Consider the following 23,321-nt stretch of genomic DNA (forward strand, 5'->3'; position numbering starts at 1 on the left):
TTTAACATCTAAGCTACAACACGATCTCAACCTGATAGCTAGTTTGTGTTGGAAGTGGCATATAAGACCTGAATTCCACAATTACCATGCCTCTTTTTGGTTATTTTACTTATCAAAACAAGTAAATAATTTTGCATGTGTCAAATGACATGTCATATTAAAGATGTCTATTATTTTTCATTGATATTATGAATGACCTGCCTAAATTTCCACGTAGTTTGAGATGCAATCGATATAAATGAAAGACGCTTCAAAAATTTGGCTGTCACATGAAATATTGGGCATCATGTCAAATTTAGGCCTTGGTGGCATACTTAGTACTATGCATGGAGATGGCACACGCCTTGTTATGCATCAACAGATGGGAGTTATATAAAGCAAACGAAAACTTGTAAAGGATCTTGGATAAACAGGAATAATCACCTAAAGAAAGGGAGCGACAGACTAATTAGAGCTGTGTTTTGTCACATTGACAGTAATGGCATTACCGGATTGAGACTGGGCTTGGTGTTTCAGGTGTTAGCCCAAGAAGAACCCATCATGCAAGAAGAAGCCAATAACTCTCTCCAAGCATTGGAGGTTTGTATTTCCAAGAAGGAGAGGAAGGAAGTTCGTCAGGCCAAGCAAGAGGTGACACAAATTCCTCTAGCACTCGAAGAACGAATCTAAATGTCTCTAATGTTAACCCTTCGGGCAGTCGGTCCTAATTGTAAACTTGTGTTTTATCCCCTCCCCGTGTAATTTGAAGTTCTCCAACGAAGCTAAGTAAGTCTCCATCCTGACTGTTATGGACATATTCCCTTGCCTCTAAGCAGGTTAACTACCCAAAGCTAGGACAACAAATTCGAAGCTCTTTACTCTTTTCTTTACATAAATACAAACTTCATGTTTTCTACCAAAAAGGAAGGGCAAAAAAAGAGAGAAAAAAGGGGATTCGACAGCAACTCTGCTTCAACAAAGATCGTACAGCTCAATGCCCTGTTAGCAGAAACCACTAAACTCCTCAAATTTAGGTACGAAATGCTCCAACAGGAACTTTTCTGCATTGTTGACATGTTTGTGTTGGACGTGACTCTTTAAATTTCCCTCATCTTGTATGCTGATTTGGTTGAGTCTCGAAAGGTTAGCACGCTCATCTCTTCCTGATGGCCACACCACTTTCGTACAATGTTGCATAGCAAGACATTTTTGTAATTATGGCACGTCATTATACATCATCAAAACTGGAGGCAGGAACCCCAACGGCCAAGACTACCTGCGTATTTTGGCTTGAGTAAGATTGGGATGCATAACTTCTTCTACCAATCACCTTACAATCTCTTTTTGGAGGGGGGAGACTTGATTTGCATATTAGCAAGCTGCTTGTATGCTGCTTTGACAGCATATCTGACTGCAATCTTCTCTTCGCTGCTATTAGAACTCACACATTCAGCTGTAGTTTGATCAATCAGAAGCACTAGTGACTCTCAGGAAGCCTGCATGTGATATGCTCAGAATTAGAACTGCATACATATTTAGACGTGAGATGATACAGCAAAAATATGTATAAGATGCTGCACAAGTCCCGACAGCAAAACTAATACCTCCAGGGGAATTCACTTGTATCAATGCCTGCAGCATGGAGAGCATCCACATGTTGAAGAGCTTCACGGCACTCTTCTCTGTCATCTAAATACTCTTTCTTATCACCAACTAACTGGAACGCTTCATGTCCTTTACCAGCTATAACCTGTATACAAGAACAAAAGATTGTTAAGAGCATAACTTGACAGACAATTAGAGATGGCATACTGTTGAACAATCATTGAATTTTGCATAACTTCAACACCCAGACTAGAGAGAGGAGGAGAAAAAGGATTAAGAGGGCAATGGACTGACATTTGGCAAGGAGGGTGTAAGATGCCACCAATGTCCAGAAACCACACATAATGTAGATAGGTACATTGTCAAAATCCACCTCCATATAAATTGCACATATGTCCTAGTTATAGTTGAACTGCTATTTACAGACAATCATAACTATTTAGAAGTAAGGTAGCATTGAGTGCGCATGAGCATTGCCCTGTAGAATGCCAAGAAGCCTCCTTGAGATTTGAAGGAATGCTCTCTATGCATGCACATATGCACACACGCACGCGGACACCCGTGTGCACATGCAGAGTGGACTTAAATTATTTTGCACTTCAATCACTTTTACTCAAGAGTACAGATCAACGACTACAATAGTATATGCCCCAAAGGCAATGCTAATATAGTGGACACATCAACAAACAGCTAGTTTAGTGAGTTATGAACCATGGATCTTAATATAAAGAATTGTGCATTGAACAACAATCATAACACTCACCTATGATGATCAAATATGAATATCAAAATCTCCACTTGGATATAGTAGAAGTCATGGGAATCAAAGAACTTGTCGATCACGATTCATCCTGCCAACATGATTAGTTATGATACCTCAGAGCCATAGATTTTGTTGCTGGTTTAGGAGTACAGAGGTTACAGATCCTCAAGGTACCATCAATGATGTTATATATGATCAATGGATCCATTGTAGGAGAGATGGTGGGGCAAGTCAAGTGCCCAAGTGACTTATCAAAGGAGACACAGAACATTATGAGGATGACGCAATGCTGCCCACTCTTCCCAACACAAATCGGCCTATACATAAATGAAACTGCTAAGGTTATAGAGGAGGTAACATTGGTCTTGTTCTTTATTACTCGACATTAATAACATCATCCTGATAATTGACTCGCATGAGACATTGCATCAAATCGTTTTGCACACAAAGAGGGCTCTCAATGAACCTCACACAAACCACACCCATGGTCTATTGAGCAAGTAATATTAAAGGCCTCAATAAATGTAAAATCACTATGCATGTAAATGCAGGGAAGAATGTGAGAATGACAATACTTGGACCTTGACCAACTTGATCAATTATCATTATGAAAAGAGAGAGAGAGAGAGAGAGAGAGAGAGAGAGAGAGAGCACATTCAAAGGGGAACCCACTTGTCTCCATTTAAAGGAATTTATTGAAACAAACAATGGGCACCAAGTGCCTGAGCCATATACAAAAGGGCTGGTTTGGGTTTTGAAACCCTAATTTCTGCATACTCCGAGCAAAAGCTGATTTTCTTTTTCAATGCTTTGGACTAGATCAAGCTAAGTAGAAAGTGCTTCTTAGATAAGTGGGTAGATAGGAGAGTACAAAGCACGTGGCTGAAATTTAAGCATAAGAGCTTACTCGAAATGAAGAGAAAGATACCTCCAATATATAGGTGTGGGTAAAATTGAAAAGTAGAGGCTACAAATGACAAGTGTTTGTTGAATATGACTAGTGTAAGAACACTTGTCTCTTTAAAATGACACACGTCCTATTCTAGATACCACATGTCACTTTACTAGAGTAAGAAGCTTCTAAATCATTTACTCTAAAAATCTCTCAAACGGTTAAGAATTTGAGATAGCCACTAAAGACAAAATTATTCCTTGTGAAATTCTAGAGCCTTTGACGAGAACAAAATTTTCAGTTTAGTAACTTTCAAAAATAGTAACCTCCTAAATTTTAAGAGTCCCTAATTTTAGATTCTAGAGAGTTTAATTGAATAGATTCACAGATTCATGGTTTGTTTTTTTTATCATGAGCATCTAGTTTCACTTTTTGAAAACACTCATTATATAAGCTTTTAGTCAATGTGACTACCCGAGTGAAAAAGTCATAGTCATCTGGGCTTTCTAGTCAATCTAACCACCCGAATAAGCTTATATTTGCTCTTGGGCATCTCATCAATGATGACCCAAGTACAATTCTAGGGCGTTTTAGCCATTGACTACCCTTGACTAAAAAGATGAACATTTAACCATATTTTTAAAATACTTAAATAATATATTTCAAAGTAAATGAGCATCAAATTAATTTTGATCATCGAGTCAATATATTGTAGTAACAATTAAATACAAAAGGTTGATTAGATCCCTCGCTCTTAAAATCTGTCTTGTCCTCAAGACCTCGTTTCAAGTATTTTTGGTATTGTAGCTTTTTCACAAGCTCCAAGTATTTCTGGATAAAATTTAAAATACTCTTTTAACATTCATTTAAAATCTAAATAAGAATAATTTTTAAATTTCAAAATGAACTTTTTAAAAATGTTTCTTCATCATTCCTTGATCATATGAAGCACTATTTGCTCTGGTTGAAGATCTCTTTTTATTCATCTACTTCAAGTGAATCATCCATTACATGTTCAAATGGTAGAGACCCTTCATAAGGCTTCAGAAGATAGATATGAAAAGCATCGTGAATTTTCCAATGCTTTGAAAGTTGTAACCTATAACAAACATCATTAATATTTTCAAAGATTTGAAATGGCCCATAAGCTCTTGCTACGAGCTTAGGGACTTGTGATGAATTGCTACGAGCTTAGGGACTTGCTCTAGTTGAAGATCTCTTTTTATTCATCTACTTCAAGTGAATCATCCATTACATGTTCAAATGGTAGAGACCCTTCATAAGGCTTCAGAAGATAGAAATGAAAAGCATCGTGAATTTTCCAATGCTTTGAAAGTTGTAACCTATAACAAACGTCATTAATATTTTCAAATATTTGAAATGGCCCATAAGCTCTTGCTACGAGCTTAGGGACTTGTGATGAAGGCTTGTTAGAGCTTCTTACACGAGCTTTATTTAGTTTTAGCAACATCTAATCTCCTCCTTGTAAAACCAAGTGCCTTTTATGCTTATCCATCGTTTTTTTTTATTTTTCTAAAGATCTTTGGATAGATCATTTGACTTGGACAAAAGGAGTATCCATATTACACACAAATTCATCAAAATAAAAAATCTCCTCCTTCATTTTAAAAATAGATAGTAAGAGTAGTTTTTCATATATAATCTCAAATAATGCTTTACTTGTAGAAGTATGAATTGTGGTATTATAAGCATATTCTACCAAAGATAAATACTTTTTCCATTGTTGATTGGTTTCATGGCAAGAGCATTTTAACATATACAATATTATGAGATTTGCCATCTCACTGTGACCATCTATTTGAGGATGATAAAAAGAAGAAAAAATAAGCTTCATACCAAAATTTTCAAAAAGAGCTCACTAAAAGAGACTAGTAGTTCTTTTATCTCTATCAATCACGATGGATTGTAGTAGCCCATGATACTTAAAGATTTGTTAAATAAACATTCTGGTCATATACTAAGACTTGATAGTCTTCTTGACTGGAATGAAATGAGCCTGCTTACTAAACCTATCAATAATAGTCTATATGCCATCACTGCCATTTGCTGATTTTGCCAAGCCAAAAATAAAATCCATAGCAATGATTTTTCAAGATTGACTCAGAATTGGTAATGGCTCCAAAAGCCCTGCAAGCTTTTGGTGATCAAACTTTATATTTTGGCACACAAGACATTCTTTGACAAATTGTTCAATGTCTCATTGAAAACTTAGCCAAAAGAAATACATTTCAAGTACCTTGGTTGTAGCAAGGAGTAGCATGACATTCTTCTATTACTTTAGACCTAAAATCTTTAGTACCACATAACCTATCTTTCATTTTTTTAAATCCATCTTTAATAATTTAAGAGTTTACCTTTTTACCAAGTTGTAAACTCAAATGATTTTTAAATCTTCAATAGAAGTACACGTCCCTCATACTAGTGAAATCTATATAATGAATGATTGACACTACATAAATCTGAGGTCTTCTTGACAAAGCATCAACTACCTTGTTTTACTTTCAAATAATATGCAATATCTAAAAGCTAAATCGAGCTAAATGATTGATCCATTGAATATGCTTCTCAAAAATCTTTGGTTGATTGAGAAAATGTCTTTGGATCTTTTAAAGCTTGAACAATAGCCATCAACTCCTTTTCATAGATAGTAGCATTACTTTTTGTATTTTGCAATCTTTTGCTTGCATAAGCAACAACATACCCTTCCTCGTTTAAGACTGCACCAATGCAGTCTCTTGAAGCATTATATTTTACAAAGAAAAAATTTAACAAATTAGATATAATCAAAATAGGTCCTTTGCTAATATAGAACTTTGGAGTTTCAAGAGCTTCCTTCTCTAGTTTGATCCATTGGAATGCTACTGCTTTCTTAGTCAAATCATCCAATGGTCCAACAACCATCACGAACCATTTAATATATCTCATATAATAAGAGCATAACCCCAAGAAACTTTGAACTTCAAGAACACTGGTCCATTCTGGCCATTCTACAATAGCCTTGATCCGTCTAAATCTCATATTTGGATATAATATGGTCCAAGTAACAAACCTCTTCTAAAAATTTTTCACTTTCTACCATTCACATTAAGTTTGTGTTTACGGAGTTCTTGAAATACTATTTTCAAGTGTTGCTTATACTCTTCTTCATGTTTTAAATGAACCAAAATATCATCAAAGAAAGTATATGTAAACTTCCACTGTGCTCTAAAGACCATATCCATCATTCTATTAAAGGTTGTAGAACCATTGGTGAGACCAAATGGTAGCACAAGAAACTCGTACAAACCAAAAGTTGTCATGAATGTTGTTTTATAAATATCTCGAGAAGCAATCCTTATCAGATGAGAGCCACTCTTCAAGTCAAATAGGTTGAATATTTTGAACCCATCCAACATATCCAAGATATCATCAATTCTAGGAATGGAGAACTTATTCCAATTTATAATTTTATTAAGAGCCGTATACTCCACACACATGCATCAAGATTCATCTTTCTTCTACACATTGAGGACTAAAGAGCAAAAAGGTGAGGAATGGAGACTTATTAGACCCTTCTCCAAGAGCTCATTCACTTACTTCATAATCTTCTCTTATTCTGTTGAACTCCATGATAGGGTAGTCTATTTGGAGGCAAGCTTCCAAGAATAAGGTCAATGTGATGATTCTTTTTTACTTTCTTGTGGTAATTCATCAAGTAAAGTGTCTGTAAAATAATCTTTATACTCCTTTAAGAAATTCATTCGCTCCCCGTTCATATCTAAGATGGTCTCTTCAATTCTAGACTCTTTGCTAGAATCTTTGAGAAAAATCAAGTACGAGGAAATAGACTTTTTCATTGCTTTACATTCTAAATTTATTTTGATTTCAATCAATAACTAGATCTATTTTTCTATGCCAAGATATTATTAATACAACATCACACTAACCAAGCTCTCCTATGACAAAACTCTCATATTATCTTTTATCTCAATTCGTGGTTTCTCAAAAATGAGAGTTACTTGAGACTCCTTTCACTGAAAAGAAACTCTTGACATTTCTAGTGTTCCAAACCTCTCCTTTGGTAGATGTAAAGCTTCAACAATTCAAGGATGGATATAATGATATATAGCCCATGTATTGAAATGAATAAGAACATGCAAATTAGCAATCTTATCCCAAGCCATAAACAACTTCCCTTTCTCTAATGGAGTTTCATCCTATTGTAAGGATTTCTTAGGTACAACATTTGCTTAAGGTATCTTTTTTCTTCTTTGCCTTATTGAGACATTGATCAACCATGTGTCCTTTTTCTCCACAAGAGATGGTCAAACATCTTGGTCTTCTTTTTTTATGGTTCTTCTTTGGAGACTTTACCAAGCATCCATGGCATATGTAATCATTTTGCTTCTAGAGCCACATCTTGGGCTACTTTCAAAGTATCAAGCTTTGTCATCTTCACAATTTGTCATACCGTTGGATGTAATTCATGAATAAACTTTTTCATCTCTATATTGAAAGAAACTTCATTAAGAGATGTAAATTTAAGAGAAACGGTTATAAACCTATTGATAGATGTCTCAACATTATCTTCTTGACTTTGCTTCAGCTCATCTCATTCTTGTTGCACATCTACTTCAAAGGATCAAGGCAAAAACTTCTTGTTGAATATCTCCTTAAACTATTTCCAAGACTTGGATTCCTTTTCCTCTTAAACAATTTTGAGCCACCAATTTAAAGCGGCATCCTTTAAATGCATTTAAACCATCCTAATCTTTGATTTTTCTGTATAATCTTTGCTACCAAAAGTAGCATCAAATTGTCTAGTAAAAGACAGCTTTTTGAGAATCTCTTACCATAGAAAATGTAAAATTGACGCTCTTCGCTCTAGCCTTGAAGTCTCTATTAGCATTGTTTTCCTTTGCTAAAAGCATCTTTGCAAATTCAACTACCATGGAAAAAGTCAGTTCTTTGACTTTCTCCTTGCCTTCTCCATGGAGGCATTCTTGGGACTTGTGTATTATGAGACTTTAAAGTCACTGCTTGAGTGGATACTCGAATGATACGTGATATATTACCTTTCATAGACTTAGTTGCATCAATAACATTGATACCTTTCATACTGAGGTAGACCTTTACAGCCGTAATATCATCTATCTTAAGACTCTTCTCGGTAGGAAAATCTTCAAAGAACTTCACTTCAGCCCATGTTTTAACCCTTCTCTCCATCAAAGCTTGAATTTCTGAATCCGCTTCTAGCTCCAACTCCTTGTATCTTTGTATCTTCTCTAATCAAAGAAGCATGCAAATACAATGTCGAGGGCCTACCAATTGTTCATCAAAATTCCCCGCTTCGCCTCTTAACATTGTGAGAAAGTTGGCCCCAAAGAAATTGTCACCCGAGAAAATTCTTGCAAGAAAGAAGTCCTTAATCTGATATCAATGTAAGCACAGGGAAAAATGTGAGAATAACAATTTTTTGAACTTAACAACTTGATCAATTATCATGATGAAAATCAAAGGAAATGGGAGGGGAGAGAAAGAGAGAGATACATACACACAGAGAGAGAAAAGAGTTGACACCACATTAAGAGGGGAACCAGCCTATCCCTCTTTATAGGAATTTATTGAAACAAACCTTGAGCACCAAGTACTTGAACCATATACAAAATAGCTGATTTGCTGCAACTTTAAAAATTAGGGTTTTAAAACCCTAATTTCAACATACTTTGGACAACAAGTTGATTTTTTTTCTACTTTGAACTAGATCAAGCTAAGTAGAAAGTACTTCTTCGATGAGTGGTAGATAGAAGAGTACAAAGCATGTGGCTAAAATTTCAACATAAGAGCTTATTCGAAACGAAGAGAGAGACCTCCAATATATAGGTGTTGACTTGGGAACTCAAAAGTGAAATTTAGAGGCTACAAATAATAAAAGTTTGTTGAAAATGATAAATGTAAGAATACTTTTCTCTTCAAAATGACGCATGCCCTATTCTAGATACCACATGTCACTTTTCTAGAGAAGGAAACTTCTAAACCTTTTGCTCTAAAAATCTCTGTAGTTAAGAATCTGAGATAGCCACTGAACTTTCTTGTGAAATTTTGAAACCTTTGACATGAACAAAATTGTCAATTGAGTAACTTCCAAAAATGGTAACCTCCTATATTTTAAAAGTCCCCAAATTTATATTCTAGAGAGCTTATTTTTATAGATTCCCCTGTTCACAATTTGTTTCTTTGATCGTGAGCATCTACTTTCAATTTTTGAAACCAGTCGTTATATGGGCTTTTAGTCAATATGACTACCCGAGCGAAAAAGTTAGTCATCTAGGCTTTCTGGTCAATCTCACCACCCGTCTAAACTTGTAATTGTTGTTGGGCATCTGTCGTCAATGACGACCCAAGTATGATTCTAAGGTATTCTTGCCATTGGCCACCCTTGACTAGAAAGATGAACATTTAACCATACTTTTGAAACACTCAAATAATATAAATCGTCTTTCAAAGTAAATGAGCAACAAATTAATTTGAATCATTGAACCAATATGTCATGGTGATAGTTGATATATAAAAGGTTGGTTACAATGCATTTAAGTTTACTCTACTCCACAAAAACAACTCTAAAAAGAATTATTTAGAGGAAAACGATGTTTTATTTCATTGTAGGACAAATGTCTAAAAAGTCTCCTTTAAAGGACACATTGTGGACATTCTCTTCCTCACTCTATCCGTTCTTTCTTCACTTCCAATGCCAGCTTTTCCACCACCTTTCTCATCATCATCCATCATCTTCCTCTTCATTGGTTAATGCCCCTGCCCTGGAGGGCTACCACATAGCTAGCTAGTGGCTCTACCCTGCTCAGCCAGCTCTCACCACTATCATAGGAGGTGTCACCCACATCAGCCAGCTGCCACCATCCTCTTGGCTAATGCTGCCAAGTCTGCTGGTGGTGCTGCCTACTAGTTGGCCATCCTGCAGGCTGTGTTTTGAATGCTGCTGCTGTTCCCACTTCTTAGAGGTGCCACCCTGCTGGTCAGAGGTTCCCATCAGACTGCTAGAGCTGGCCCCTTGCCTGGAGGAGCTGTCTCCTAACATCCCATCCTGCTGTTTACTGCCCTGGTGATCTCCAGCAGCTGAATTTCATTTTATGGTTGCTGCCCAGCAATCAGACCTCTCCCGAAGGCTGTATTTTACAGCCTCTAGCTGCCACCCAGCTGTCACTTGCTGCTGTCCTGCTGCTAATCCTTCTCTTCGAGGCTCCATCATCCATGTGGACATCTGCAAGCAGCTGCCCACTGCCCCCACAACAGCCCTCATTATCGACATTGGTGGATTGCTGCACTTGGGATTGGTTTTTGGAGGACAACACCGTGTGGAATAAATACTCCCTCAGCCCACTCCCATGCAAAATAGTGGCAGTCAAACAACTCTGCTCCCTGAGCTCCCCCATTATATCTTACATATCACTATTCATTCTCTAAGTTTCTGAGTGTTTGTCATTGTTTGTTATTGTCATCCACATCTATGTTCTCTCTCTGCAAACCGTACCATTTCCTAACATGGTATGAACAAAGGTGCTCTTCAGCTAAAGATCCTAGATCTTTTGTGAACAAGCAAGGCTTTGTAAGTCCGACATTGTCAGAGTGCAGCGGTGCGGAAGCGTAGGACTGAGAGAGAGAGAACGCAGAGAGAAAAGGGAGAGAAAGAGACAGTGTACAATGAAGATCTGCTGTATAAAGAATGCTGAATACAAAGATATACACGGGCGCAGTGCGCTGGACTGCGTGTCTCCACCTCGACGATGCGACCTGCTGTCCACCTCGAAGTCTGCTGCAGTCTACACTGTCTGCTGTCTGAAATCTGTGAACAGAGACAGAAATCTGCACGGCACCGGTCTGTAATCTGCGACAGAGAAGAATGGGCAGACTGATGAAAACGTCGGCAATATATAGCCGAAAAACTGCCTGAAATGGGGTGCCAGAAATAGGGCGCAGCCTGGAGTAAGTCGGCTGCAAGCAGTCGGACTGCCACGTGGCAGTCCGACTGTGCAGCAGCCTGCTGGTCCGACTGTGCAGGCCTGCCTGCCCACCAAACAGGCTATGATCGCTAACACCCCCTCTCAGAGCCTGGGCAGGGCAGAAGCCTGAGGGATCTGGAATGTTGCCGAAGGAGAGCCTGAGGAAGCGCCTTTGTAAACAAATCCGCAAGATTATCCTCCGTCTTACAATACTCCACAGTGATGGTCTCATCCAGAAGCTTTTCTCGGATGAAATGGTACTGAATCTCAATGTGCTTCGTCCGGGCATGAAAAACAGGGTTCCTCGCCAAGGCAATGCAACTCTCATTGTCACATCGCAGCAATGTAGGACGAGTCTGGGGGCACCCAAGCTCCTCCAACAATCTCCAAAGCCACACAACCTCGCATGTGGTGGAAGACGCGGCCCGATACTCCGCCTCAGTAGACGAAAGGGCTACCGTGGGCTGCTTCTTGCTACTCCATGAAATAACACCTGCACCCAAAGTAAAGCAGTAACCTGTTGTAGACCGCCTGTGGTCCACGTCACCGGCCCAATCCGAGTCGCTCCAACCTGCAAGTACAAGATCTGACCCATCTGTCCCTGCGGGGTAATGAATCCCCAAATCAGACGTCCCCCTCAGATACCGAAGTATCCTCTGAGCAGCCTGTCAATGCACCGTCTTAGGTTCACTCATGAACCCTGCCAAGAGCCCAACAGCAAAACATAGATCAACCCTGGTGTTGAGAAGCCAAATCAAAGACCCTATCAACTGTCGATAGCGGGAAGCATCCGCCAAAGGAGAAGCTGAGGGGGAAGTGGCCTTCCAGTTCGGATCCATAGGAGTAGAGAGGGCCCGACAATCTTCCATCTCAAAAGACACCAAGAGCTCCTGTACATATCTCTGTTGGGAGAGAAAAATCCCCCTCTGAGACTGATAAATCTCATGTCCTAAAAAGAAATGGAGTAGCCCCAAATCCGTCATCTCGAACGTCCGATGTAAAGCTGACTTTGTCTCCTGGACCTGCTGTGCATCATCACCTGTGACAATCAAATCATCAACATATAATACAAACAGCACACAACCATCCTCGGAAGTGTGAACATACAGCTGTGCGGATCGGCCTTGGACCGCCGATATCCCAACTGAGTCTGGAGGAACGAATCAATCTTCTTGTTCCAAGCTCGCGGGGCCTGCTTGAGACCATACAGGGCCTTCTTCAACCTGTAGACTTTCCCATCTGAGGAACCAAAGCCAGGAGGCTGCTCAACGTAGATCTCCTCCTTCAGATCACCATTCAGGAAGGCCGACTTCACATCCAGCTGATAAACAGGCCATCTCCTATGGCCAGCCAAAGCAAGAACAGCTCTAATGGTTGCCATACGAGCTGTAGGGGCAAAGGTGTCATGACAGTCAATCCCTGGGCGCTGGGCAAAACCCTTAGCAACAAGGCGAGCCTTGTGCTTATCCAAAGTACCATCACTGAGATATTTGGTCTTGAAGACCCACTTGACTCCAATCACCTTCTTCGTCGGGGGGCGTGGCACAAGTGACCAAGTGTCATTCCTCTCAATAGCCTCCAACTCAGCTTCCATAGCTTTCTTCCATGGGGCGGACTGTAAAGCCTCCTTCACGGAGGTGGGCTCTCGATCCTGCATAACATGGGACATCAAACAATAATTGGAGCAAACAAGCTCCGAAGAATGCGCCGGGTGCCTCCGTGACCGCCGCGGACCATCCTGCGGTCCCCATTCCTCAGGAACCCCCTCGATCCCTGAATCACGGAGTGTGTCACGGGCCCAACGAGGAGGAGGCCGAACCTCCCCTCGTCGTTCTCCATCAGTAGAAGACTCTGGAATGTCCACCGGTGGTAACTCCGCAAAAGGATCCGGTGGAACAGTAGACTCTGTGTCAGAAACAGAATCATAATCAAACGGCACAGGCTCCAGTGGAACTGTAGAAGGAGCCAAACTCTCCCCTGGATCTCCAAGAACGGGGTGCTCCTCACCCGTTGAAGAAGCCGGAACCTCCACAAACAGCACATCACGGCTAGTATATACATCCCGCTTAACGGGATCATACAGTCAGTAGCCTTGGGACTGGGAGCTATAGCCAACAAATACCTGTTTTCGGGAAGCCGCTTCAAATTTGTCACGGTGAGCCTTGGGAATGTGAACATAGGCATCACACCCAAAGACCCGAAAGTAAGAAACATCTGGCTTCGTCCCAAAATAAGCCTCAAATGGAGTCATCCCTTCCACGGCCCAAGTAGGGGATCGATTAAGGATGTGGACTGCAGTAGCCACAGCCTCGGCCCACAGAACCTAAGGGGTCTGTCGGTGCTCCATCATGGTGCGCGCCATCTCGATCACACTGCGGTTCTTCCGTTCTAGAATACCATTTTCTTGAGGAGTTTGGTATTGGCAAACTCCTGGTGAATTCCTCTATCTGCACAAAACCGAGCAAATTCATTAGACACAAATTCACCTCCCTTGTCGGATCGCAAGGTCTTCAACTTCCGGCCTGATCGGTTCTCCTCAAAGAGAAGCCAATCCTTGAAGTTCGAGAAAGCTTCTGACTTTAGTGCCAAAAAGTAGGCCCATGTCATCCTGCTGTAGTCATCCACGGTCAGCATGAAGTACGAGCTCCCACGCAGGGACTCATTCCTCATAGGGCCACATAGATCCGTAGATACTAGCTCCATCGGTGAAGTAGACCGCCGCGAAGCTGTGGGGGGAATGGCATCCCGATGCTGCTTCCCCCGGATGCAGGAGACACATGGCTGCTGGCTCACCACTATATCCGGCAACCCTCGAACAAGCTGTCCACGTGACGCCCTCCGAAGATAGTCATAGTTCAGGTGACCAAACCGAGCATGCCATAATTCAGACTGTGACTGTGAGGTAAGAAGAAGAGTAGAGAGGGCAGTGGAAGACTTCAGTTTGTAAATGCCGTTCTCCTCATATCCAGATGATAGAACCTTCCTCGATGCACGATCAAGGACTCGCACGGTAGAACTGTCAAACTCCACCAAAAGACCAAGGGAGCAAATCTTATAAACTGAAAGGAGATGGTACCCTAATCCTGGTACATGCAAAACCTCTGAGGTATGGGTGCCACCTCGTCCATCCCGAATAAGCTGCATCTTACCCCGACCTGCAATAGAAACTGAAGAGCTGTCTCCAATGAGAACCTGCCCACGCGAAGGTCGCAGCTGGGCAACACCATCTGATAAAGGAGTCATGTGCCGTGAGGCACCACTGTCAACAATCCACTCTCGAGCTTGGGGAGCCGACATCGCAGCATCAGAAGCATTCGGTGAAGTGTCCTCAATGACAACTAGATGTAGAAATGCAGCTAATGAGGGTGCAGCCACCGCTCCAGAATCCTTGGTTTCCTTCTTCTTGGTGTCCTTCGAGTCTTTGTCAGGGCAATCCTTCTTCCAATGGCCAGTCTTTCCACAAATATGACATGTGGAGTCTTTGTCCTTGTCCTTCTCCTTGTCCTTCTTGGACTTGTTATCCCCCTTCTTCTTCTTTTGGTCCTTGCCCTTCTTCTGAGAGGCTTGACCTGTCAACGCCTCCGTCTTGGAAGCATTCTGTCCCTTTAACTGTTCCTCTTGGTCCAAGACCATAGGAACCAACTCTTCCCACCGAAGAGTAGACTCTCGCCCCGAAGCAATAAGGGCAGAGTAAAATGTACAGAATCGTGGCGGCAACTGGGACAATAGTGTGATCGCCATGTCTTCGGAGGAAATCGGCTTCCCCGCATTCTGAACCTGCATCTGTAGCTGCCTTAGCTTGTTAATGTGTTCCCTTAGCGAAGAAGACTTATTGACGGACAAAGTCCGCATCTGGACCTCCAAAGAAACCCTCTTCATCAGGGTCATCCGATTGTACATTTGATCAAGCTCCAGCCATATCTCACGAGCCACCGTCAAGTGCTCGATGTGAGCGATCACGGCTGTAGTGCATGATAGAAAGAGAAAGGATCGAATCCTGGCATTCAGTTTGTCCCAATGAGACTGGGCCCTGGCCAACTCCGTACGAGCATCGGAAGAGAGTTTGGACTCATCTCTTACCGAAGGCCGGTCAATATCTTCCTGTACCAACTCCGCCAAATCATAGGACTCAAGAATGGCCAACATCATAACGCGCCAAATGCGGTAGTTGTCGCCGTCGAGCTTCTGATCTGTAGGAAGAGCCGGTAAGACAGGCACCTTCCGGTCCATAATCACCTGGAACTCCAAGTCCATCTCTGTAGACATCTTCACCTGCAATGCCTTCTCAAACGCAAAAGCAGCCCCCTCTGACTGAGTAAACTCAGCCTGCTAAGGCTCTTCTGCGTCCCGAAGCTTCTTCACCCGCCGGAGGCGATGAAAAAGCAAAACGTGCACTTTTAGGTTGAAAACTCAAACTTTCTCCGCGTCAAACAGCAGTAAACAGCAGCAAATCCACCACCTATACTCCTTTCCTGTGCGCCCACACTCGTTTCAGCCTTGTTCCAAGGCGCAGCCCTCCTGTCTGCCCTTAAACGCAAAAAACGCAAATTTGTGTCGCGATGGAAACTCCTCTTCAGGTTGATTCTGCGCTCAGTCAGCCCTCAAACATTGCTCTGATTCCATGTCAGAGTGCAGCGGTGCGGAAGCGTAGAACTGAGAGAGAGAGAACGCAGAGAGAAAAGGGAGAGAAAGAGACAGTGTACAATGAAGATCTGCTGTATAAAGAATGCTGAATACAAAGATATACACGGGCGCAGTGCGCTGGACTGCGTGTCTCCACCTCGACGATGCGACCTGCTGTCCACCTCGAAGTCTACTGCAGTCTGCACTGTCTGCTGTCTGAAATCTGTGAACAGAGACAGAAATCTGCACGGCACCAGTCTGTAATCTGCGACAGAGAAGAATGGGCAGACTGATGAAAACGTCGGCAATATATAGCCGAAAAACTGCCTGAAATGGGGCGCCAGAAATAGGGCGCAGCCTGGAGTAAGTCGGCTGCAGGCAGTCGGACTGCCACGTGGCAGTCCGACTGTGCAGCAGCCTGCTGGTCCGACTGTGCAGGCCTGCCTGCCCACCAAACAGGCTATGATCGCTAACAGACATGACCTAACTTCTAACATCTCAGATCTCTCTTCCCTCTTCTCCTACAACATTTTTATTTGGTAGAGGACTCCATATTCTTCTCCTATCTCACCCTCCCATTTTGTCAGGGTGCAAGATGCTTCATTGCAATCCTAGATACCTTGTATGGCTTTCTCGACAGACAATCCCTCTTCTTCTAATTCCCCAAAGGTTGTCATATGTGAGTTTTTAGCTTCACTATCTACTTCAAAGGGGAATCTCTTGGCCTATGTTATTGAGCACCCTCCATCTTTGGGCAGCTCTTCCAGCTTTATCCCACCCTCCAAAGAGGGTCAAGGTCCATTATGACCATCGAAAGACGTTCGCACACCATGCTGAAAAGCCTTGGCCTTAGTCTCCAACCCCTTTCAGCATACGTTTTGCTTATGCCAAACCATGAAATTCAGCTATGCCTTGGTAGCTACACCTACATATCTTGTCCAACAAGGAGATAGGGACAGTGTCCTCTGAGACCCAAGATCAAGTATGCCTTCATATTCTTGCTATCATGAAGACAGAGCTAGTGATGTCTCTCCTGAGGCTGAGTTTCAAGCATCTTCAGCTATGACCTTGGCTACTATTATCCTTATAGGTTCTCACCTATGGTGCAGGTGCTTCTTTGATTCTTCATCAGGTTGTCAGCACTACAAGATGCTTGAAACTCAGCCTCAGGAAGCGCTAGTGATGTCTCTCCTGAGACTGAGTTTCAAGCAACTTCGGCTATCACCTTGGCTACTATTATCCTTATAGGTTCCCACCTACGGTGCAAGTGCTTCTTTGATTCTTCATCAGGCTCTCAGCACTACAAGCTGATTCTATTCCTGCTCTTTAGCCATCAGTTTGATTGTGAGAGCATTTTTTCCTCTTCTACTATATACAACTATATCCTCTACCTTGGCAGCTTTACCTTGTCCAATCTTCATCATCGACACCCTTGCCACATGATTGTCCTTTATGGGAATCCTAGAATCCTATCACTGGTAATTTATTCACACCCCCCCCCAAAAAAAAAAAACAAAGGACCCCTTCACTTTGGCTACCCAAAAGAAAATATTCATAACCTGTGCAACTCTAGTAGGCCCTTGGGCAACCCATCGTGATGCACAATGCCTCTGCCTATTTGGGGTGGGACCTTTTGGGTACATGAGGGTAGAACTCAACTCTTTTGCTCCCCCTGGGCACCTCTTTGAGCTTTGGAGTGTTGAGCAAGTAAAATTTAAAAGGCCTGAAATACCAGAAAATTGCTATGCATTTCAACCTGATTTAACACCACAAAAACAACCCCGAAAAAAATCATTTAGCTAAAACGATATTCTATCTGCTGGTAGGACAGATGCCTAAAAGTCTCCCATAAAAGAACATGTGGGCATTTTCTTCCTTTCTCTCTCTCTCTCCCTATTCATTCCACACCTTCACTTTCAATGCATCCCTCTGCCACCTTCCTCCTAATCATCATCATTCTTCATCTTCCTCTTGACTGACTGCTACCCCTACCGTAGAGGATTGCAGCCCAACCAACTAGTGGGTATGCTCTGCCTGGCTAATTGTCGCCCCTGCTGCATGTGTTGCTGTCCATACGAATACAAGGAGCCATTTTTCCATAAGATGGCTGACATAAGACAAGCTTATACAAGGGAATCTTGCACTTGCAAAGATGAACTAACAATGTCACTAAGGTCACTTTTAAAAACCTCATATAAAAGGATAGTTTTTTTATACATTAGTCACTTAAGCTAGGTTGGTCTATACATCCTCCTATCCTTATGATCTCCACAATGTTTCACCAAAAACCATAGTGACAGGAAACGGCCGGAACAGCCCCCCGGCACGTGGAATCGCCGTCCCCGGCATGTATCCGTCGCGGACCGCGTTTCCAAATGATGGAACATTCCCTGTCCCGTTTCAGACAGGGAACGCAACGCGTTCCCTGCTGCGTTCCCTGTCTGAAACGGGACAGGGAACGCCACGTGGCAAAAATTACCTACGGGCCGCCCGCTAACTGTTTCCGCCTGCGCCCAGTTCTCCTGCGTCCCGCCTGCTCCCGCCTGGCCCAGTTCTCCTGCTCCCGCCTGCTTCCGCCTGAGGCTTGAGCCCAGTCCTAGCCTACGTCCTGCTCCCGCCTGGGCCCTGCATCCTGCTCGCGAGACCCGCCTGCATCCTGCCCCCAGGCCCCAGGGCCCAGCCACCTTCTTTCTCTTCCTTCTTCTTCTTTCTTCTCTTCCTTCTCTTCCCTCTCTTCCTTCTTCTTCTTTCTCTTCTTTCTCCTCCCACCTCCAACCTCTTCCTTCTTCTTCTTTCTCTTCTTTCTCTTTCTTCTCTTCCTTCTCTTCTTCCTTCTTCCTTTTACCTTCTCTTCACTTCTCCCTTCTCTTCTTCCTTCTTCCATGAACCTTCTTCTTCTTCTCCCTTCTCTCCCTTTCCCTTCTCTCTCGACTCTTGAGTGAGTCTTGACTCTTGAGCCTTCTCCCTTCTCTCCAGCCTTCAATAATCAATTTTCAGCCTTCAATTTTTCCTTCTCTCAACTCTTGAACCTAAGGCCTTCAATTTTCAGCCTGAAATCATAAATGGCTTCATCTCCCCGCCCCGCTCGTCGGGTTGGTGGTCGAGGAAGAAGGTCTGATGATTGGTCATGGTGGGAAGAAGTAAATGCTGACCGCCCTTTGAGTGGTGGAGAATCTCGACCATGGACTTGCAAGCTTTGCCCATACAAGCGAACTAGTGGAGCAAACAAGGTAATCCATTGAGCCGAGCATTTGTATTTCAAAGTTTTATTGATTTTCATTTTTCAAAGTTACTTAAATATTAGAATATGGACTACCAATTGCCACTTGTTCCATTTTAAATTTTAATATTTATGCATAATCAAGTCCGAGCTCATCTCCTACATGATCCAAATTCAGAGGTGCAGTTTTGTCCAAATGTGACCTTGGAGAAGCAAAGGGAGCTTTGTGACCGTGTAGCAGGTCAACAAGCTTATCTTGCATCTAGACCACGACATGTTGCAGTTGACCCTGCAACTTTTGTGACACCATTCCCATCAGATATATCTAGAGCAGGGTCAGTATCAGAAAGTGCTACCTCCACACCTACTACAGGCATTGCATCGGCCATGGCATCAATAACGCCACATGTTGCACGTAGACAAAGCACACTTGATGCTAGTTGGGATCCCAAGAAGAAGGAAGAGGTGGATACATCAGTGGCACGCTTTTTTTATCATGACCACATTCAATTTCGTGCAGCCAGGTCAGAGTATTTTAAATTGATGTGCAAGAAGATTGGTGAGTATGGCCCTTCGTATGTACCTCCATCATCAGAGACCTTACGCACCACTTTGCTCAACAAGGAAAAGCGCCTTGTTGAGCAAGCACCAGTGACTAGAAAGAGCATGTGGGCTAAAAATGGAGTTTCCTTGATTGCTAATGGTTGGAGTGATACACGCAAGCAATCCATTCATGGTATGGTTGCTTATTCTCGTGGGGAAATGTATTTTATATCTTCACATGATGCATCGGGGACAGGAAAGTCAGCAGATGTACTTGCAGCAGAGTGGGTTACAGGTGTTGAGCTTATTGGCCCAGAGCATATTGTGGGATTTGTTGCAGATGGAGAGCCTGCAAATAGGGCAGCAGGTGCTATTATTCAGGGATATTATCCACATATCACAGTTTCATATTGTATGGCTCATTGCTTAAACAACCTACTAAAGGATATTGGTAACCTGTCATGGATTGCACCTGTCATAGAGCAAGGAGCTCAAATGGTTAGCTTTGTTTTGAATCACCAATTTCTTCGCCATCACTTCTCTTTGCGGTCGAAGAAGACACTTTTAAAATACTCTGATACCAGATTTGCCTTTAACTTCTTGATGCTAGGCATGTTAAGAGAATGCAGTGGTGCCTTGAGACAGTTATTTCTTAGTGATGAGTTTACCTCATCAACATTGGCAGATACTCCTACAGGTATCTTATGCTTGGAGAAAGCAAATAACTCCACTTTTTGGGATGATGTAAAGTTGATAGATGCTATGGTATCACCCATTGTACATTTATTGAGGGTTATGGATGCTATGCAACCTTGCATTGGCAAAGTATATGAGGCTATGGATAGGCTGAATGAAAAGTTGCAGGAGTTGGCACCAAATGATGAGGCGTATAAGGAAATACACCATTTAGTTGTGACGAGGTGGAACTCCTATAGCTCACCCATGCATGCAGCTGCATTTGTTGTGGGTCCTGAGTTCCAGGGCAAGGGTCAGGAGAATGACAGTGAGGTTATGGATACATGGAGACTTATATTGTCTCGTCTAGTGCCTGATCATGGCACTAGACGAAAGATCAGAGATCAGCTTTCATGTTATAAGACCTTTCGGGGTTCTTTTGGTTGTGGGGATGCACAGGAGGATCGCTGTAAGATTGGGGCAGCTTTGTGGTGGGAGGACTATGGTTCGGATGGTCCTGACACTATGACACTTGGGTTGTTGACAGTTGTGCCATGCCGATATTATATTTGTACTTGAGTCTTGCAGTTGCCCTTTGGGCTATTTTGGCATGCCGCATTTTGCTTTAGTCTAGAGATTAGACTTTATATTTGCAGTCTTTTTTGGGGCAATGAGCATGTTCTTTCAAAGATTAGACTTCAATTTCATATTTGTAATCTTTTAAGTTTTTTGGCAATGGTACCATAGGCATGTTCTTTTAGCTTAGACTTTTAAGTTTAGTTCATTGTTCATTGTTTTATCATTTATGATTTTTGGCATATGTATTATGGATTTTATTATTTATAATTGAATAGCTTACCTCTTGAGCCTTGTAAGTTGCAATTCAATTTCTAATGAGTAGTTTTAGAATAATGCTGTTGGGTATCTCACACGCCTTACTTACGCCTACGCTCATATGGGAGTGTGCGGGTGATCACTAGGACACTGGGGCACTTTTTACTCTCGGTAGGAGAGGTTTTTTCCCCCAGATTATGTGTACTATTTTGTATGTGCTTGTGGTGCACACTTACGGGCACTTACTGTGTTCGGGTGTGAACAGCCCCTTATAACCCTAAGGTATAAGGGTTATCATTTGTACTTTCAGCTTACACTCTATTCAGTACTATTGCATTGGGTGTCGTGCTCAACTCTGTCTCTCACTCTCACACTGTCTACTGCACTTCAGCTGCACCTCGATCCTCTCCCATCTGACATTTGGTATCAGAGCTCAGCTCAGAGCAGTCTTCAGTCTGCAGTCTGCAGCCCCCGCCAGTTCTGCCCCAGCCGCCTATTCCTGCCCAGTCCTGCCTGCGCCTGTCAGTCCGTCAGCGCGCAGCACCAGACGACTCCTCTGCCCAGCTTGCAGCTCCAACAATCAGCGCGCAGCACCGCCCTGCCCAGCGCGCCACCTGTACCTGCGTGCTGCCACCTCTGCCCAGCGTGTCCTCTGCCCTGTGTCTGCCCAGCGTGCCCCTTCGCCTGTCAGTCTGCCTGCGCAGCCTCCCTGCGCTGAGCTAGCCTGTGCCGTCAGCTCCAGCTGCCAGCGCGCCACCTGTCTCCACCAGCCAGTCCTGGGTGCCGCCTCCTCTGCCCAGCGCGCGCCCAGTCCTGCCTGCGCGTGTCACTGGACCTGCACGCCTGTACCTGTGCGTCAGTCCGACTGTACCCAGCAGTCATTACCTCGGGAATCGTGCCCGTCGTCAACACGCAGAGGTAACATTCTGCACTTTTCTTTTACACAGGAGTTCCTGCAATAGGTTCAGGTTCAGCATTGGGAAACGTGCTGAACAGCAGGTTCAGTTTTCAGCATTGGGAAACGTGCTGTGTCTGTCTGTGACACATTGAATGCACATTTTGGGGCTTTTGTAACAGACATTTGTGACAGAAATTTTTGGGGCTTTTGATGTTTTAGTGCTGCTGAGCACTAATTGCACCTTGGGAAGCGTGCATCAGTGACAGTTTTTTGACAGAGTACCCTTTGCACATTAATTGCAGACTTGTGTTTGCTGCAATTTCTGGAAATTTGCAGATTTCCAGCCCGTACTGCATTGACATTGCTTTATTGCCTTTTGGGAAATAATGGCAAATCAGGGAGGAGATGTATTCACCTATGTGTCCAAGGAAGACCGATTGGATGGGAACAATTATTCCCTTTGGTCTTTCATGATGAAGAATGTATTAGTGGCCAAAAATTTGTGGGATTATGTCAGTGGAGAGGAAGCACGACCGGGAGTTGTGGCTCCCGCTACTCCTCCTCCAGGAGGACGTGCAAGAGGGCAACCTCAGTCCCCTCCACCTCAGCCCGCTCAGCCACTTCCCCCAAGAACTGCAGCTCAGAAAGCTTGGGATACACGGGATGCACAGGCTATGTCGCTGATTGCATTGGCAGTTCAGCGTTCTATCATTCCTCATATTCGTTCAGCAGCTTCTTCACAAGAAGCTTGGTTGACATTGGAGCAGATGTTTGCAGGAAAGAATGAGACTCGCATCTCTTTCTTGAAGAAAGAGCTAGAGACTCTAAAGATGAATGAGGGTGATTCTATGCAGGATCATCTCAACAAAATTCAGGACTTGCGGGAGCAACTCATGAATGTGGATGAGTACTACTCAGATGCGCAGCTGCTTTCTACGACATTGAATTCACTGCCTCCCTCTTACTTGGCTTTTCATACTGCCTTGAACCTCACTATGAGGATTTCGAAAGAGCCCATCACTTTCATTCAGCTTGTCAGTTTGCTTCTAGAGGAGGAGCAAACTAGACGGAACAGTGGTGTGGATGGTATAGCCTCTGAGCAGGCTTTTATGTCAAGGCAGAAGGGTAAAAACAGCCAAGGGAAAAATGCTTCGCAGAGTTCTGGTAGTAGTAACACTTCACAGACAAGTCAGAAACAGGGGGGCACGCAAGCCAAGAAAGGAAAATGCCATTACTGCAAGAAGCCTGGCCACTACATCACTGAGTGCAGG

General features: G+C 43.0%; 2 protein-coding genes across 2 annotated transcripts in view; one reads left to right on the forward strand and one right to left on the reverse strand.

The window, feature by feature from the left end:
* Positions 1 to 659: 659 nt before the first annotated feature.
* MURE (ALBINO OR PALE-GREEN 13) overlaps positions 660 to 23,321 on the reverse strand; it is a 43,001-nt gene continuing 20,339 nt past the window's right edge. Inside the window, exons 4-5 of the mRNA XM_087673066.1 lie at positions 1,584 to 1,729; positions 660 to 1,475 (exon numbers count right to left, since the gene is read on the reverse strand). Of these exons, the coding sequence (XP_087529192.1) occupies positions 1,457 to 1,475; positions 1,584 to 1,729 (165 nt within the window). The 3' untranslated portion in view covers positions 660 to 1,456. The remainder of the gene's footprint in view (positions 1,476 to 1,583; positions 1,730 to 23,321) is intronic.
* Positions 19,428 to 21,875, forward strand: LOC148009497 (uncharacterized). Its single transcript, XM_087673202.1, has 2 exons — positions 19,428 to 20,651; positions 21,621 to 21,875. Exons 1-2 carry the CDS (start codon positions 19,488 to 19,490, stop codon positions 21,873 to 21,875), a joined length of 1,419 nt encoding a protein of 472 aa, XP_087529328.1. The 5' UTR covers positions 19,428 to 19,487.

The sequence above is a fragment of the Lygodium microphyllum genome, chromosome 30 (assembly GCF_053477565.2).
Source record: "Lygodium microphyllum isolate KBCC chromosome 30, Lygodium_microphyllum_v1.1.10, whole genome shotgun sequence".
Taxonomy (NCBI): domain Eukaryota; kingdom Viridiplantae; phylum Streptophyta; class Polypodiopsida; order Schizaeales; family Lygodiaceae; genus Lygodium; species Lygodium microphyllum.

What these genes read in the sequence shown, in the direction of transcription:
- LOC148009497 (XM_087673202.1), top strand. Translation starts at nt 19,488, where the DNA reads ATGGCATCAATAACGCCACATGTTGCACGTAGACAAAGCACACTTGAT. An exon ending in GTCAGGAGAATGACAGTGAG is followed by an intron (nt 20,652 to 21,620) that starts GTTATGGATACA and finishes TGCAGTCTGCAG; the next exon opens with CCCCCGCCAGTTCTGCCCCA.